This window comes from Dufourea novaeangliae, unplaced genomic scaffold (assembly GCF_001272555.1).
Source record: "Dufourea novaeangliae isolate 0120121106 unplaced genomic scaffold, ASM127255v1 scaffold89, whole genome shotgun sequence".
NCBI classification, from domain to species: domain Eukaryota; kingdom Metazoa; phylum Arthropoda; class Insecta; order Hymenoptera; family Halictidae; genus Dufourea; species Dufourea novaeangliae.
This window is the reverse complement of record NW_015373988.1, coordinates 377,707-396,135: the sequence shown is the minus strand read 5'-3', so window position 1 is coordinate 396,135 and position 18,429 is coordinate 377,707. Positions and strand designations below refer to the sequence as shown.

The following is an 18,429-nucleotide window of genomic DNA, read 5'->3' as shown; positions in this document are numbered from 1 at the left end:
CGGCGTCGCTGTCGCGCACGGCTGTCGGCCGGATAAACTGGAGCCGCCAACGGTTTCTTTTCGGCTGTTAATCACCTGCCGAGACGATTCTACCTATCCGAGTGGCGCGTACGACGTTGTGAAAGTCCGTGGATGCACTCGACGTAGTTGCGTAACGAATTGTCGCGAGCAGACGCTAATCCGCGAAACTAGTTTCTTTGTTACAATGGCTGTGACTTGGTTAGCCCCCCCCCCTATCTGTACCTTTTGAGCGACACACACAGAATTCTGTGGTTGACTTGGACAGTTATCAAGAATGTCAAACAGAACCTTCTCTTATCGATGTCGAGACTAATCGACCAGCTTCTCAGTTTTGCTTTGCTTCGTTAGATTGTAGTGTAACTTAATATACATACTGTCTACCGCTGGTTCTTGTTGGAGGAACTAAGTGAGCTTATTCGCCAACCCTTTCGCTAAATTTGTATCGTAAAGAGTATCCAGAAGTCCCAGAAATTCTTTTTAAATGGAATTCGCTACGAACGCGGATGAAGTTAATTAGTTTCATTATTTATAGAAACAATGGTGCGACGTGGGACCGGTCCTACCGCCATTACGCCCGTTTTGTTAAGGCTGTCGCATGACGTGCTGTCTCGACGTAACCGCTTAACTAGTTAAGCAAACTCTGAATAATTAATCCGTCCGCGGGTTCTGCGTGACGTCTCCCAATGCCAAACGGGGGAAATTGTTCTTAGCACTTCGAGGTTTTACGCCCCAGGGCACACTTTTATTTCCCTGTGACTTTGTCGGCACGACATGTTTTCAGGCAATAAAAATATTCCAGAACGTTAGAAACGTTAGAGTCGATTGGAGGAGAGAATGGATGGCTCTTGTCGACGTGTTCTTTAGGAAAAAAGGTGACAACACAAATAGCTGGATACCTTTGAATACAATCTATAATAGCACAATTTTGGACCATTCGAAACCTGATGACAATTCTTTCAATGGGATAGGATTCCATAAACAGTTTGGTAAATGGAAATATCAAATCGTCCAACGTCATTTCGAGAACATTTCGTTCAAACCACTCCAGTATCTAAAATAGAAACGAGTCACGTACGAACAATTCCGGGCGATCATTGTTCACAGGACCAGTGATCGTTTGTCAGCACGCAACCGGAACAACCGGTCTGAATTTTTAATCGAGTCTGATCACTTTTCCTCTTCCACACCTTCACGACACGACCTTTTTCTGAATTCGTGTCTATGGCTGGAAGCTCGTTATCCTCCCGCGCATGGAAAATTGCGTCACAATGATCGAAGTAATACAGTGTACCGGCGCGTTCCTTTATTGCTAAGAACGATGATATAATAAATTATGCAGTAGCAGTGTAATAGAAGAAACAGACATCGTGTAATAGGAATTTAATACCAACTTTATTGTAAAATACAATAAAGAATCTGCAATCCGTCGTTTTGACGGGTTTGGTAGATCTGCTGTTTCCTAGTCTTTTGTATCAATAAGTAATCCACTATTTTTTATACAGGCCAAATTCACTTGAATAAACACACCAATTCATTCTGTCGATCGATTTCTCCATAATTCGAAGTGAATGACAACACAAGGACAAGGTGGAACCGAAAGGCATGCAACAGGATCGAAGAAAAGAAGGCTCGGTTACGTTCGCTTGTTAACCGGATAATCATGCATCGAGTGCATTGGCCAGTGACCAACGTCGTGGCAGGTGCATGATTGACCGCTTTGTACCTGTCACGACCACCGCGGATTCTAGCGTTTATCGTTTTCTGCTTGATGACGGATTCGATCGTTTCGCGTCGAGCGGTCGCGCGATTCGACATTGAAAAATGATTAATGACAGGCAGTCTGTCCTATATTTCGAATCGTATTTCAATGTGGACTCTCTTTCGCGCGATGCATCGATAATACTGATTGTCCAAGAATTTTCTCCGGATGATGGACAATACGTGTTAATTCTATGCGAATCTACGTACAACGTTCTCTAGGAAGTTCCTTTTTACTAATCCTTTAAAAAATTTCAGAATACTTCCAACTTTTAATATACATAGTTATATCTTCATGGTGAAGGAAATTCTTGACAGAAAATTCTACACAATTCATCCTTTTCAAATTGTATTCGTCTATCTATGCGGGAATATCACTGAATGTTTTCGCCCGAACAATATTGGGATAATTATACCTATTCGGAGATTCTTCATTTGTATTCCAAACGTTCCACAAAACTGCCACCAATACGGCTACAGTATACAACCAACAGCGTCGTAAGTGAACCCAGAAAAGTGAGAAGAACCTGCACCTTCGGAATTTAATTTTGCCTAATTAATTCACTTATCCCCGTAAAAGGATCAATCCTGAAAAGGATAACAAAGAGACCCATCTTATCTCTTAGATCGAGCACAAGTGGCTGACACAATCGCGTGGCGAATAAGATTCCACGGGTTCCGTCATCGCGAGGGTACAATGGAAGTCGCGGAACGCCGAAGAAACGAATTCCTCGAGCGGGTACCGGAAACAGAATCCACAATGGAAAGGAAACGGTCCCACGTGACGCGCGGAAAGAGGATCCACCGCGAAAGAGAATTCGCGTTCCCCGCCGGTCCGTTGAACCCTTTAATACGTCAACGTCCATCAAACCACGAGGCGGAAAGAACGTCCACGGCATCTTCGCGGGACGAAACGGACCTCGTCAGAGTGGATACAGTGGCGGCAAATCCTTCAGTGGACATATACTTTCGCTAACACTACTTCCAGAAAATACAACAGAGGAACATCGATTTCTCGAAAGTTTAAAGTATCCCCTTAACTACTTGACGACACAGGACGATTCAGGTGAATAGACGACGGACGAGGAAAACGGAATGGACAGATAGGTTCTCGTGCCTGGCCGTGTACACGATGAAGGATCGCGGGCTGTTCGTAGGTGAAACTGCGTCGAATAACTTCCCGTTTGATAATCATCGTGGGACAGAGGGTGGGGCAAATTTATGTGCACAGGCCACGGCTACGAGTGTGCGTGCAGGTGGAACATCAACGGGGCCCCGGGGATACTCGTGTGTTTATATATGTGTGGTTATATAACATGTGGCCGTTTCGGAAGGGATCGTAATTTGTCGATGCTCTCGAATGTGTTTGTGCGTTATTGGGAACGTGTTTTTGTTTGGGTGGGGAGGGGCTATCGTGTTTCTTGCGGTGGCGGAGACGAGGGGAGGGAAGAGTGATGTCGTGGAATGTGAGTGGTGTCAGTGAACCGATGGTACACGACCCGGAAGTACTGTGATCCCACGTGAAAATATAAATCAAGGACAATGTCTTTTTAGTTTGTGGATATAGCCTCGTTTGGGATTAAATCTCTGGATTTGTACTAGTAAAATTATGACCTTGAGTTCGAGTAGTATGTTAAACTTATGTGTCTGGCCATTAATGACCAGTTCTACTTATACTAATATTTTTTAACACGTTGACTGCCAGCTACGAGATAACTCGTAGTTGAAACATTGCAAACATGCATTGTAACACTATTTTTCTAATATTTGATTATTGTTATATTTTATTACAGAACACCCTATAGAGGAGTTCCACTCGATAGCAATCCGTCCGATATTGATCGAAGGAACGTCGTTCCCAATGGGAGCGAATGAATATTAATCGAGCAACGGGCGTTAAGTGAAAAATAATTGCCTGTAAATCTCGTCCAACGGGGGAGGGGTACGGGCGTCGTTAATTCATCCCGACTTTCTCTTTCGCTCGGGGATAGGTATATACTCTCTTTCGTTCGGCCGTGCAGAAAACATCGGCCTGTAACATCCTACGGATAACAATCGGTCGGGAGAGAAGAACAGAAGAAAAAGAGAGGGACAGAAAGAGGGCAGAGGAAGGAGTGAATTTATGCGGGGGCAAGTCCGAGGTGCGTTCAAGTGGGTGGAAAATCAGGGCCAATGGGTGATACGCCCGATAATTCACGTCGGCGGACCCCTTCTCACCCCTTTCGATTTTTCGTTCTCTTTTCGTCGGTCGAACCAACGGTGAGAATTAACAGCTAGAGGTGACGCGAATAGCCGTGTGTAATTTAGAGGTACATTCGTACGGAACGAAAGTTCCTAAATTCTGGTTCTGCTAGGAGGAGCTGGGAAAAATATTTTCTTGACAATTTTCAAATAATGTAGGGGTGAAAGAGTTAAGAAGGGGGAGAACTATCCCGAGTTTATTCTATTTAGGTAAAATTTCAAAAGAAAAATAGTCCTTCTTATCCCCTCCTCAAATTCCTTATCAAATACAGCCACGAATGTCTTCTCGACGTGGTTTGTCAGGGCAGATGCAGTAGCAGATTATCGTCAAGAATTTATTAACCAGCATTGCGACGAGAAAGCAGCTATTCAGTCCCGTGTACTCGGCGTGAGCGTTCAACAAGGGAGTGACGTGTGACATCTCACGGTGTGTCGAACGAGGGTTTCTGCTCAGTACTGAATGCCACCGGGTTGAATGCGACCCCCTCCCTGATATCCCTTCCACTGTGTCTATCTTTTCACGTTACTTTAAGTACTTTTAGCTCCTCCACGCTCCTCGTCGCTCTTATTTTCTCATTTACACTGTTTCCCACCGTGAGCCAGCGCGCGCGCGCCTCTCGCACGGATCATTACGTTCCATCGGGTAACTCTTCATCCATCACCGTGACGGCAGCTTTTTCAGAGATTACAGAAACACGATTATCGTTGATATTTCCGCGCGTCATCCGCAGGATTGGTTAACTCGGGTCGTTCGAGCGTTCCGACGGAACACGCGGCGCCCCTACGACCCCATCACGGCGCCGCCATTTCATCAGGGAACGCTTCGAGCGATTCTCTGATCAATTGTTGCGCTAATCGTTGTTATCTATTCCTATTTTTTTTTTTTTTTTAAATAATACAGTTCACACCCCTAACGCTGAGAGCTGTTTCACCCTTTTAATCTGAATAAGATCAGCTAAAAAAAAATACGTGTCAAATATTTTGATCAGAACTACAATCTCAGACAGTTGCATTAAAATCAGGGATTGTTAATTCGGTATGTTCCCTTCTAAATTAGACCCCCAATTACCCTAATCTACTTAAAGGTCTCCGACTCAAAGAATCCAGCGTGAACCCCTTGATTTACCCTTCGTTCATATCCCATATCACGATCCCAATGGCGTCGAAAGAAGCCTTCGCCTCGTCTACGCGAATCCTCAGCATCGCCGTTCGTTCCATTTCACGGACGCGGCTCAAAACACCGGCTCTGAACAGCTGTTTGAGGCTTAAAGGCAAGGTCGCAAGGCCTTAACGTCCACTGCTCGTGAACGCAGGCTCGGTGCGTGGATTCGTTTACGCTCACGTGCGATTGGTGGTTCGCTGCACCTCGCTGCGTATCCGCCACCGTCATACACACACACACACACATCTACCTTCTTGCGTCGTCGAAGCGAAGGTGAATACGCGCGCAAGCCAGCCAGCGAGCACGATCGACCCACGTGCGCGGGCGCACAAATGTCCCTCACACGTCGAACTGACCGGATCGTGTACGTGCATGAATGTGTGTGAGCAACACCGAACACGTTTTACATAGTCACAGGGAGAGCCACCACCGTCGTGCCGCCGTACATAACTATAGTTATGCAATCCACCAACTGGTGTGTTCATGGTCAAGGCCTCTGCGTCCTTACCGCTAGAGAGATACGTGGAGAACAGAGACGGGGACAGGGACACGGCCGTAGCTCGAGGTTCACCTTAGCGATGGCCGATACAGCATCGATGTATCGGAATATCGATACTTTTTAATCCATTAAAATTAATATGAACATTAATCAAATTTAATACGACGATGTATCGTTGTTACTCGTTGCAAAGCCTGGAAAATACAGTTCAGTGCTGAAGAGCCTTCGGGCACTCATCGAGAATTTACTGTACTTGAGCATGTACGCCACATTTTGATTCTACGTGTGAATGCTGTTTTCTGAACTGACTGTGTTGGCGATCGCAAGTCTATTAGAGTAGGACAGGCAGAGGAAACACGGCGTTTTTTCGTCTTTTTACTCGATCCAACGTACACAATGCATTTTAGTCGGCTGGAGGTAATGGTAATGCGCGGAGGAAAACGGTAATAACGTGGAAAAGCGGGAGGTGGGACGGTCGCCGGTGATTTAATATAACCGAGTTACAGGAAGTGAATATTATTAGCATTCGCTCACGGTGGACCCGTGCACGTGCGTTTCTCTCTTTCTCTGTCTCTCTTGTGTTGTGTGTGTCTGTGTATATGTGTATGCGCACGACAGACAGGAGGAGTGCCTCATTATGGGCTATAACATCGAAAACAAATGTCGATAAAATTGAAACTGAACAATAAAGAATTCTGGGATTAATTAGAGCAGGTTTGTGAACAATGAATGCATCAGAAAATTACTGAATATAGGGTAAACGTAAAAATGAACGAATACTTAGGAGATTTTATAACTACTACGTCGAATTTTGAATAATAATAATATTAATTAATATTTATTGTTATTATTGCAACAATAGGATTACTCGTGCGTAATATCTGCCGTTATCAATTTGTTGTTCACGACTGAAAATTTCTATTACTGGCAACATTTGCAAACAATAATATCGTGTTACCCATTTTCCGCAATAATTTCATGCATACAATCTCATACATGGGAAATCGTGAAATTGATAGAAAAAACAGATAATACGAGCAATTATTGTAATAAGTGGAAATGGTAGTCAATAGTCGGACACGTCAGTGGTGCACCACAGCACGCGAGGCCATCAATTTTTCACGTGATACGGGGTTAATACTCTGTAAAACAAGGTTAAAACATTGACAATTTCATAGTTTATAAATTACAACTGTAATTTCCCTCGAGAATAAATAACAGCAGTCATAAAACCTGTTCATTTTTTCGTTCCATTAAAGTGATGATATGTTCCTGGCCAAAAAATTAGGGCCAGCCATAATTTAAGAAGTGCCTGTTAAATTCTCAAATAAATTTATAATTGTTACAAATTCGCAGAAGCCACCTTAATCGAAAATGTGTTTTTATATTTCATCGAGGGAGTATGTTGTACATGTGAATTTAATTTATCTACCGTATTTATTCTGCCGCGATTCAATGCACCACGCAGAAGAATTCGCGTTAAACGTGCGCACTGGCCAGGAGTGCACCAGGAAGTCCGGGGTATGTACAAGTTCGATCAGATACACTTGAAACGGCCGATCTTAATCAATTTCCCTTAATTTTACCGTTGCATGACCACTACGTACTAAATAGTAGGCAGTTCAATGGCGATACGCCACCGACACCGGACCCTCCTTCTCTATTCTCTCCTCTCCACTTCCCCCTTAAACAGTTCGCCGGTACCATTTGCAGTGCCATTAGCATCGCCGCCGTTTAAGCCCCGTACGTGACAAAGAATTATCGTCCTCGTTACAAATAAATTCGACCGCGTAGTTCCTCCGGCTCTCCTGACGGTTACACGTTTCTTGTCGAGCCACGACGCGCAAGCTCGATGGAAAAACAATTACTACTTCGTTTTTTTCATATCGATCAACTCCAACGAATGTGTCGATTCTTTGCCCGTTCAATAAGTCCCGTAATTTTTGTACTACTTTTGTACTACTATTTGTACTAAAAACACAAACAATCCGGAAATAAAGTTCTTCGCCTAATGGCGAGACATCTCAGAGCAACAAAATCAACGAACTCACAAGCAACCCGGTCTAGCAACTTTCTCGCGGCTGCTCAATGGTCATTCGCTCATAAACCAACCGCGTCTCCATCGTGCTCTCTTGCCACGCGCTCGGAAAGATCGAGCACGGTTCACAATACGGCCAAAAGAAAACGGTGATGAAAATTACTGCTCGACGTAATATCGCAGCAACGAATAAAATTCCAGTTTTCAATCACGAGCCGCGAAAGACCGCCTGGTGGCTACCATAAATATCGTGTGGTATCTCGTTAACCCCTAGCCTTATAACATCGAGTCAGTCTCGTGCTGACAATTTCAATATGGGATTCAATGAACATGAACATGATTTGTTTTATTTGACTTCAGTGAAACACTATTTTGCTGATATTAATATTTAATGTTTAAAATAAATGTGCACCTGCGACAAGTACCGAATTTCTTTTATTTCTCGAAAAATAGTAGCAACTAAGACATTCTGGAGACTGTAAGCTACAAGAAAATCGAAAGGCAAGGGGTTAACACCTTGACTGTCACGTCACCCAAATATGGGTGGTGACGCGTATATTACAAAGAGGCTGGATCACTTAACCCGGTAAATGCATTTGTCCACTACATTACTATTGTAAATAGTTTTAAAATGACTATTGGTTCTTGATTCTATGAAAAAAAAAAAAAATTTTTGTACAATATACGAAAAAGATGCAGTAAGCGTGTTAATACCTTTTCCGCTGTTGACCATCAACGTGTCAAGGTGTACACACCCGGAAGGTCAATCGTTTCGCGACAGAAGAGAAAGAGAGAGAATAACTCTGCGTCCTCCGTGGGTATAATGCACGTGCCCGTGTTCGCGTGCACCGATCCAGGGGCCCGCATCGCGTATATCCCCCCCAAACGATTCCATTTTATTCGACGCGTATATACATCGAAACGAAAAAAAAAAAAGAGAAGAAAATAGAAAGGAAGGGAAAAGGCGCGATGGAAACGTCAGCCTGTGTGCGTGCGCATTGGCTGGTACCCGCTGCACGGCAGCGCGCGCGCGCGCACTGGTAGCATCACTTGCGCCGGCTTGATGATATACCCTACCGAGAGTTCATTGCTCTTTAGGTGCAACGAAGAGACCCCGTGGAGGATACGCTGCTAGCGTTCGAGCGGGACACAGGAGCGACGAAGACGAAGAGACCACGACGACGACGACGACGACCGGGACCAGCAGCGGTGACGCGGAGAAAGAGAGAGAGACGATACATAAACGGAGAGACGTTCACCACGGTAGACGAAAGGGAGATGGCGAAGAAATGGAGGGGGGTTGGAGGGGAGAAACAGAAGAACGGAGAGAGGGATGACGGCACGGTTGAGGAACATCGTCAAGACCAAGGAGGAGGGAGAAAGATAGATCGAGGAGTATTTACCACACACGCCTCGGCGACTCTTAATAATTCACACGCGATTCCCGACGCGCCAGCGCTACATACGAGACGGCCGAGGCGACGGCACTTCAACGATGGCTTCGTTTTCTCCGCTCACGGTCGGAGGAAATGACAAGGCCGATAGGAAGCGCGCGCGCGCGTACCCTGGCTGATGTGTTCGAGGGCCACGACATGCAACTTTCGGTACCGTGAACTTTCTGATGGCGGAGACAGTTCGGGGATGAAAGTGTGGATGGTTGTATGTATGTGTCTCTCGGGACTCGGGGCGCTTTCGGGCTTTGAGGACGAAGAATGTCGTTGTTGGAAAAGTGGCGTCGGACGGAAATGTAGTATTCGCCAGAAGTATGGGGCAATAGCTGATGACAGTGGTTGACATGTAGAAAGTTTTGTAATTTTTAATGTTTCTGATAGATCTTTATTGGCTGAATAGGAATCGTTCCAGTACGTCCAGTTTTAAAACAATGTGATATAATGATATTAAAAATATCATATTACTATAGGAAGATACCGATTACTTTCAAGACTCGAAAGGAACTGACCTCGAAGACTCAAATCTGACACACTTTTTATACGCATGAAACGAAACAACCGTCGTTTTAACTAGAGCGCGGATTTTATGCATTTATGTAATAGCACACACGATTCTACACACAAATTTTTATGCAAAATGATATGTTCTAAAGTAATTTTTTATAACAGTAAAGATAGGAATTCCCTTCTTCTCGTAAATATCTTATTGAGTTCAGAATAAAGTAGAAAACACATTACACGTGACGAACGTTTTTTCTCTTTTGTATTACACAAAGCCCTATTGGCTATAAATGCATAAAATCCGCAGTCTAATAATCACAAATAATCCCGAGGCCTCTGATCGATCTCGACACACAAACTCAACAAACAACACAGCCAATGATCTCTCGCAATCATCACTAAACCGTTTCCTCAGTTTCGTCAGCACCATGTTCCATCCCGAACCAATTAGGCATCCCCTCCCCCCTACCATGAATTCACAGGAACCCTCACGGTTCCCCGTGAGAATCGAAGACCGCAGTCGTCCAGCGATGAAAAGTCGGAAAATATTGGACGCGGTTGCCGCGGCGAGCCGTACTCTCCTGCCCGTACCGGACACGTACCGGGTGCAATGTACCTGGATGAGTCACACGGTAACAGCGCACACAATCACGTGTACGCACATGCGTGTCCACGTGCAATCCCCGTTTGTGTGTGCGCGCGCGCGCGCGCTCCGTGTCTCTTGCTGTCTCTCGTTCCCTTTACTCTCTATCTATATCTTTCTCTCTCTAACTCGTCAGCCAGTCGATCCTCGTGCTTCGAGGAAGCCAGAAAGAAAGGAAGAGGCACGATATACCTCGTGTGTGCGCAACGTGAACAGAGAAAGAGAGTGGTGAGAGGGGAATGGGGATAGCGGAGCGAGATGGAAGATAAAAATCCAATCATTTCGACCGGTTTTGCATCGTGCCGACGAGGATAATGGAATACCGCGTCACTTTTTGCCGGTGCACGGAATATTTCCTCGCGTTAATATCCGCGCTCTGCCCTCGCTCCTCTCGTTCGTAACCGCGCCAGGTACGTACCTAACCGCGTGGTGTACACCGGAACGGAGGCGCCCTTTACGTGACTGGCGCCAACCAGCAACGAATCGACTCGATTTCCGAACGAATGTGGTGGTTCCGATTTGTCTTTTATATTGCCTTAAGATGGTAATTGTCTACTGAAGAAATGGCACAGACGGTAATTAGTTTAGATGAATTCATCGATTCCGTAATGATTTAATATACTAGGTGAACCACGAATCGTGATCATTTTATCAATTTTATTAATTTATTATTATTTTATATAATAATTATATTATATAAAATAATGCTTCTTGATTTTATCGAAACAAATTTTTGCATAAGATACCAAAAAGATGTAGTGAGATTAATTTCCTTTCCTAGGTGAATTCTGTAAAGCTCATCAATACAATCTTCGAAATTCGAACAAGGAAATACTAAAAAAGCCTGATAAAATGATCCAATTCGGTTCGAATCGGTGCATAGATTTTTTTCACTTATGTATGTCTCCAGCCAAACCTGCTTTTCCAATCCACGTTAAAGGCGGCTATCGAACTCTTGTCACCGATTATTGATAAATTCGAAAGTGGTACTAATGGTCTTTCCAGGCGTAAGAACTGGAATATCAGAACAGTCGGGGCGGTTGCACGCCGTATCGAACACTAAAAATCCGGAAACGTATCGGAAAGGTGAACGCCACACAGAGACGAAGACAAGAAACGCGTATCTGGCCGCATGAATATTAATAAGCCGCGTTAAACCGACACACGGCCACGCCGTGCTTATATTACTCTCGGAAGTGGCCGGCAATTATTCAGACCGTACGAGACCACGCTAAGAGACTACGGGGCTTCTTTAACACTTTGACTGCCACAGTGATAAAGGCCGTTGTAGCCAGACACGCTTTATTTCGATTTTTAAGTCATAAATCGTCGAATATATATATATGCGTTTAATTAATAGGGACTATTGGTCTTGTTATCAATTATATTGCGATATTAATTTTACGGAAAAATTTTGTAACGGTACTTCAATAATTCAGCCTCTTTGCGATGTACGTAAAATCCATATTTAGATAACGTGGCAATCAAAGTGTTAAATAACCGTCCGTTTATGCGTAAACCGTGTTAATCTTTGAAAACCGCTCGAAATTTGCAGGGAAATTAGCGGCCCGTTGAAACTCGAACTGTCCACAATAAATCACAAAATTGTTAAGAATTCGTAAATTGAACATTTTTAGCTACAGACGAGTACAAAGAACAAGGGGAATGCAGTGTTTAATCAGCTAAAATCTGTATAACAATAAAATTCTGTACAATATCCACAATGAAATGAAATTCTACATAATATGTTCGCTGCAACGTTCGAGTCTCCTCATCCGAATGATATAAAATTCCAAGGTGAATCGACCGATCCAGCCGCTCTGGTAGCGGAACACACTGCCAAAAGGTGGGAGAGAAGCAGAGAGAGAGAGAGAGAAAGAGAGCAAGAAAGAAGAAGGCGGTCACCGAAGTGTACATTAAGTGACTTTTAAAACGGGGTTGCGTAATCCTTTGGATTTAGTTTACTTTCGTCGGTGTCGATGCCACGCACGTACCGTGACCGTGGCACTGAACCAGCGGCACGAACTTTCTCGTGGCCTTCGTTCCAGGAAGACGATTTACGTGACACGAGCGGGACACGCCAATGACTGCGAAACGGTCATCGTCGGGTCCCATCAACCGTCCATGCTACGACGCAACGCCTTTTGCTCCCGTCGAATCGTCGCCTATACCACGATTTTTCTCTAGACTGATCCTCAAACTACCGAAATTTAGGGCAAATTCACAATTCGCAGATATACTAAAATCTAATCATTGAAATGGAGTAGCATTTTAAATTTTGTACTAGAGGCTTTATTACGTTAATTATTTAAAAAATAAAGGTTTACTTTTCTCCATTTTTAGTTCCTTTCTTTTCGTCTCTTATTGACGGCACAGCCCTAGTTAAAGGGTTAATAATAATACATAAATAGTGTTAAACATTATTAAATCCTTTATCTTCATTTTCCAAAAAGAAAAATTAATTTTCTACATTAAAGGATATTATAGTTGCGTAAACGTCTGCAGTATAGCGACGAGCAACCTACGATCCGTCAATAATTTAAAAACTTCCACCCTATAAATTAACCATTTTTAAATTATTAAATTAATAAGTTTTGAACCCGTACGGTAATCAAAATAATCCACATTCGGGCCGAAACGTTGCTCGTCACTGATCTAGACCACACCGTTCGCGCAGCTTATATGCTGTCGTTAAAACTGAATTGTCCGGAACGTATTGGTGAAAGGATTACATAACGCAGTAAAAATAGCAGGACTGGTTCCTTAAGCAGGCGCGGTCGGCATAATGTAATACATTATACCGGCTTTTCGGATCCTTTCGTTTCCTGTTACGATCCTCTTCCTCGATCTCTGGACATTCATACGAGGCGTGGCAGCGGCAATCGTGGTGTGCAGCCGACCGTGAGATGACGATTTCTCAGGGCGAAATGAAATCTAGTATCGTGGAATTGGGATTTTTCACTCGAAAAAACGAGTTTCTCGAGAAAATCGAACGTTTTTTCGTCGTGCAGACATTCGGACTATTCGATACGGTTCGACTGAAGTGGCTGACCATTGCGTACTTTTTCTACTTATTCTAAATACGATTACTTATTAGATGGAAGTTTGTCAAATCGTATTGTATGATTATTCTCTAATTTAGGGGTGCCTATTAAAAACTTCATGATACGGTGTCGATGTATGTTATATTTTTTGATAAATTGCTACTTTGAAGTAGTATTGTCAGAATAGGAATTATACTTTTTAACGTGTTGATTATTGAAACGATTGGAACGTTGTTAATGACATAATCAATATACAAGAGAATTGACAAGAAAGAATAAATAAAAATTACGAAATAAAATCTTCTTATATCAAGATTCTTTTTAAAAAAAAAATACAATTTAAAGCTTCGCCAAGCACGCCCGATCCTGAATGCGATTACCTAAGGTGTCTGTCAATCACGGCCCGTTTCTACTTGCAATAAAGAATCCTATGGACGTATCTCTTTTCCATCTATCGTCCTATTTTCTGCTTAATAATAATTCATATCAGATAATTTATATCCGTCTTTCACTGAACAACCCATCAATTTCGAATCCCTACAACAGCCTTAACATAAAAATGATCTAAATCACTATCTATAACAGTAAAGACCCTATGTATTAAAAATTTCTCCAAATTCACTGCTCATTACGCAAGCAATACCTTGCGAACGAGGATCGATAAGGATTTCTCATTAGCCAGCATCAAAAGGCTATAATCCCATTCGATCCACTTTTACCTCCTGAATCAAAGAAACGGAACGTCGACTCGAAATCACCGAGCGAGACTTTGTTTCTTTTTTCTAATTTGTAATCGACTTTCCTCTCCTGGATATCCCGATTACATGCACACCACAGGTTAACAAATAAAATTTCGTGCGGCGGTACACATCCCACTGTAACAATATCACCTGCATTCCGTCTCTAATTCCTCGCGACAACTACCGATGGAACCTACATCTTCCCAATATTGTTCGACTTTTTGTGAAGAAAATTTGAAATACTTCGACCATGTATCTCCGTGGCTCAGCATGGGTTGGATTGAAAAGTACGAAGCAGGCGAAGTCGCCGAGCGATTAAGTGAATTCGCGAGTTTCATAAAAGGAGTTCATTGTTTAGGGGATGGGTAGGTGGGTGGGAGGTAAAGGGCGAAGTTTCTCGGTGGAAGTTTCAGCCAAGGGAAGATTCGCCGAACGAATTACGCGGATGGAGGGCCAAGGTGATAAACTGCGGCTCGTGGACCGTCTCGCCAGTGAGTTCCTCCGTGAATTCGCCTCTAAAAGGAGCGAATGGTTCGGTGGCTCTCGCTCTCGAGGAACATTCGACACGCGTGAAAGTTATCGACAGCGCGTGACACGAGCAAACTTCAGTAGTATTGTTGCCTCACTTGTGTACCTTCTTCCAAAGAAGTGTACGTTGCATGGATGATGCAGAAATGTCACCATTATTTTCCTTATTTTTTAAAACTATCAGTACAATGGTATAGTCGGCCAGATCCACCGTAACTAAAGGGTTAATATGTACATACGTCTATAAAGTGATCCCAGAACAAGAGATTCACGCGCGTCAGACCTTGACCGGATCGGAGATTGAAATTCAAAGTTGGATTTTCGGGAACCCGGCATCAGATCGACGCCGCGGACATTTTTAGACGAATGTATAATTTAAACGGCGACCTCCAGCGACTTGGTTAGGACGAATTTCGACGATAGACGATGGAAAAGTGATTCTGTGTGTTTTTTCTGTAGTTTTTTTTGACGGTCTGAATACCGGTGGACGATATTTTTGATCGAATTTTGCATGAAAAATGAAAACAGACTACTACGTAAGAAGATTCCGATGGTTTCGGAATGATCCTTGATTTACTGCAGGAGAATCGGAAGATATCAGATTGTGTGCATAATAAATTGTATATAGTTACATAAGAAAATTGAATAAATAAATTAAAATTTTTAATATATCGTTTAAACAGACTAAATGTTTCGTATTACGGTGGTCTAGTAGTTCTAGTGTGAAAATTCGAAAGAAGTCTTTGATTCAACCGAATATACTTCCTGTTTCATTCGCTACCATTTCTTACAAAATATTCGAGCCCCTTTGAAAATACTTTTTGTACCTATTAACAGTGCATCCCAAAGTCTCGAGGCGTCAGTCTCTTCCTGACCAAGCTGACATTAAATAGCGACCCAATTTTCTACCCTTTGGCTAATCGACGTTCGACTCGTCTGATTCTCTGAAACGATAACAGATCACCATTATGCCTCGAAGACGAAACGTGTCTCGTTCTGTAGACTCTCTCTGGGCTCGAAGTGAAATGTCAGCGGGCCCGCTCCCTTTTCCGAACAGAGACCAGGGACAAGGGGGGGGGGGAAGTGGCAGGAAGGGGTAAGCTGTGAAGCTGGATTCACAACGTGGATGCAAGAAACCAGTTCTCGATCCGATATTTCCTCCTCCCTACCACTCCCCCTACCCCTCAGACAATGGGGAACGGTGCAAAAGAAAACTCAATTGAAAGAGAAATCGGTAGGCCGATGGTAGCCAGCTCGATAGATTTATATTGGTAACTCCATGGCGACCGATAGCATTGTGTCGGCCCGCGAGACGAATTGCGAATATTGCAAAACTCTGGCTCGAAGACGACGACCTTTCCAATTTGTATAGTAACCTTTACGGGAGAGCGCCTCCACGAAACACTTGGATACGACCACTGTGAGAAGAAGGGTGGAAACGATTGGAGGAGGATCCGCCCCCCCCCCCTGGACGGAAAGAAGTGGCTTTTGCCCCACCCTACAAGAAAAAAATTGGATTTTGCCCCCCCCCCCTTGCCAGAGTTATAAAATTTTTGCGTAATATTTAATATTGTAGTACAGTTTGAAACACTAACAACAGCCTCTATTAATAAAACGTATACATTTCCAACAATTTATGACTTTAAAAACAAAATAAAATGTGTCTGGCTACGTACGTCCTTTTTCACTGTGGCAGTCGATGTGTTAATATTTTTGCCCTTCCCCCTGACTGATAACCTGGCTACGCCCATGACTGGGAAAGACGATTTTCGTGTCGCATACGTTATTGGGTGTTGCGAGGAGGAACGATATCGTTGGGACAATTGAAAGTGTCCTTTGGGAGGGGGAAGCTATCAATCAGGGGGAAATATCACCCTGAAGATTCCTGTTCAAGAAGTGAAGTCGAAGTTTCTGTTTTTCGGATGGATCTACGAAATTGATGGATTAGCCGGCTTTGAACGGAATCGTGGATTCCCCTGGTCGTGTTGTCTGGAATGAAATGCTGCTCGGTCCGCCATGGGTACAACTGATCGATCGCCTAATTTTAAGTTTATACAGGTAGCTTCGAAACAACCGACAGATGGATCATGATGGATTGGATTATCGCTGTCGGTAAAATTGTGTGGATCACCTTGGTTTCCGTCACGAAAATTGTCTACCGTGAGTGATCAAATTATTATCAGAGCCACGGTACGAAAACTATGTTTTCTATTCTTGTTTCCGTAGAAATGAAATCACTTGACAGAACTTTCTAGCATTCCTTTCTACAATGATATATTTCATTTGATAAAAATTTGAAACTTCGACAGACCTATTCAACGTTGCCCATTTTACCAAACGTGGAACAATCCCATGCACATCGTCGACACCCATATTCCGTGCACGTATACCACACGTATAACATATAACGCTCTGTACGCCCACGCATTCAGGGAACGTACCAGCAACAATATCTAAATCTGTTTCCAATAACACCAAATACTACTCACACTCCTCTCTTCTGCATCCACGGCCATCGACCGTAAAATTGAATCAATCAGTTACAACCTTTCCTGGTTCCGTAATGAAACAGGCAGCCGATGATTTTTTCTTCTTTTTTTCCACCAGGTTCGATTTCATAACCGCCCGTTCGCGTTGTAAATCGAACATATTACTAAACCGGGCGCAACACGTAACAATAACACGGAAACGTTGCGCCACTCGCCAATAGCGTTTCTTATTGGGCGCGCACGCTCCGAAACCCGTATCAGAACAAAACGAGCATCTAAAAGTGAATATTACAGAACACAATGGAAATGATCCGGGTTCGTCCGAGGGGATGAAATCGACAAAATCACCTTCATATTTACCGTAAACTATAAAACAAAAAATTTCAAATTCCTCATTTCGACAAGTTTGGTATTTTTTGGCTCTAAAAACAAACAAAAAAACTGTCGAAACCAATCGTCGCGTTCGATTCCCGTAAAAACCGATAGGCCATCCACGCGTCGACCGAAACGAAGGAAAAATCGAGGAGGACGGCGAAAACGAAAAAGAAACACGAGAACAAAAAGAAAATGAAACAAACCTTGCTTAATGACGATGCCGGAGGGCACTTGGACAATCGGTAGGGCGGCCGTTGGGGGATTAACGGTTATCCCGCCGGGTGTTCCTGGCGGCGGTGACGCGCTGGCGCTACCAACTGATCCAGGATCGCTGAAACCCTGCGTGCTGTTCTCCTCCGGTCCGTCGAAGAAGCTCAGATTGAACTCGCTACCGGCGTCGAACGACACTTCCGGCGTAAGGGTGTCCGGCGCCGGGGCGCTGCCCAGACCGGCGGTCAGCGACTGGTCGATTTTGAAAACGTCCATTTTACGGGGGCGTGTATACGATGCAGTCGGTGGTGCACCTCGTTAACGACTGCGGTCACCATTCGCGCACCACTTGGATCGATCTTGACCTTCCGTCCGCTCGACAGCACATAATAACTGTTGTTATCCGCAAAACCGTGACACGTGGACGTTCGGCCCACCTCCTGTACGACGAACACCGATTCTTGATCACGAAAACGATCGACTCCCGTACGCACGTACCGTCTTAGTACCCTAACCGATCGAGAATTCACGAATATATCCAAGTGTAGAGATATTAAAATGCCAAAACGATCCACAAAGGACAAGTCTCTCTGGAAGTTGATTTTTATCCACGAAATCGCGTGTCACCTATGGTTACTCACTTATTTACGCACGGTTCGAACATACCAGTCCACGAAAACACACATCCACCCACGGGGTTCTTCCTGGTTATCTTCTCATAGCACTGAT

At 43.8% G+C, this 18,429-nt stretch overlaps 1 protein-coding gene across 1 annotated transcript in view; it reads right to left on the bottom strand.

Moving 5' to 3' along the window:
- LOC107187550 (ecdysone-induced protein 78C) overlaps positions 1-17,976 on the bottom strand; it is a 67,851-nt gene extending 49,875 nt beyond the window's left edge. The window contains exon 1 of the mRNA XM_015575673.1: positions 17,694-17,976. Within this exon, the coding sequence (XP_015431159.1) occupies positions 17,694-17,976 (283 nt within the window). The remainder of the gene's footprint in view (positions 1-17,693) is intronic.
- Between the last annotated feature and the right edge of the window lie 453 nt (positions 17,977-18,429).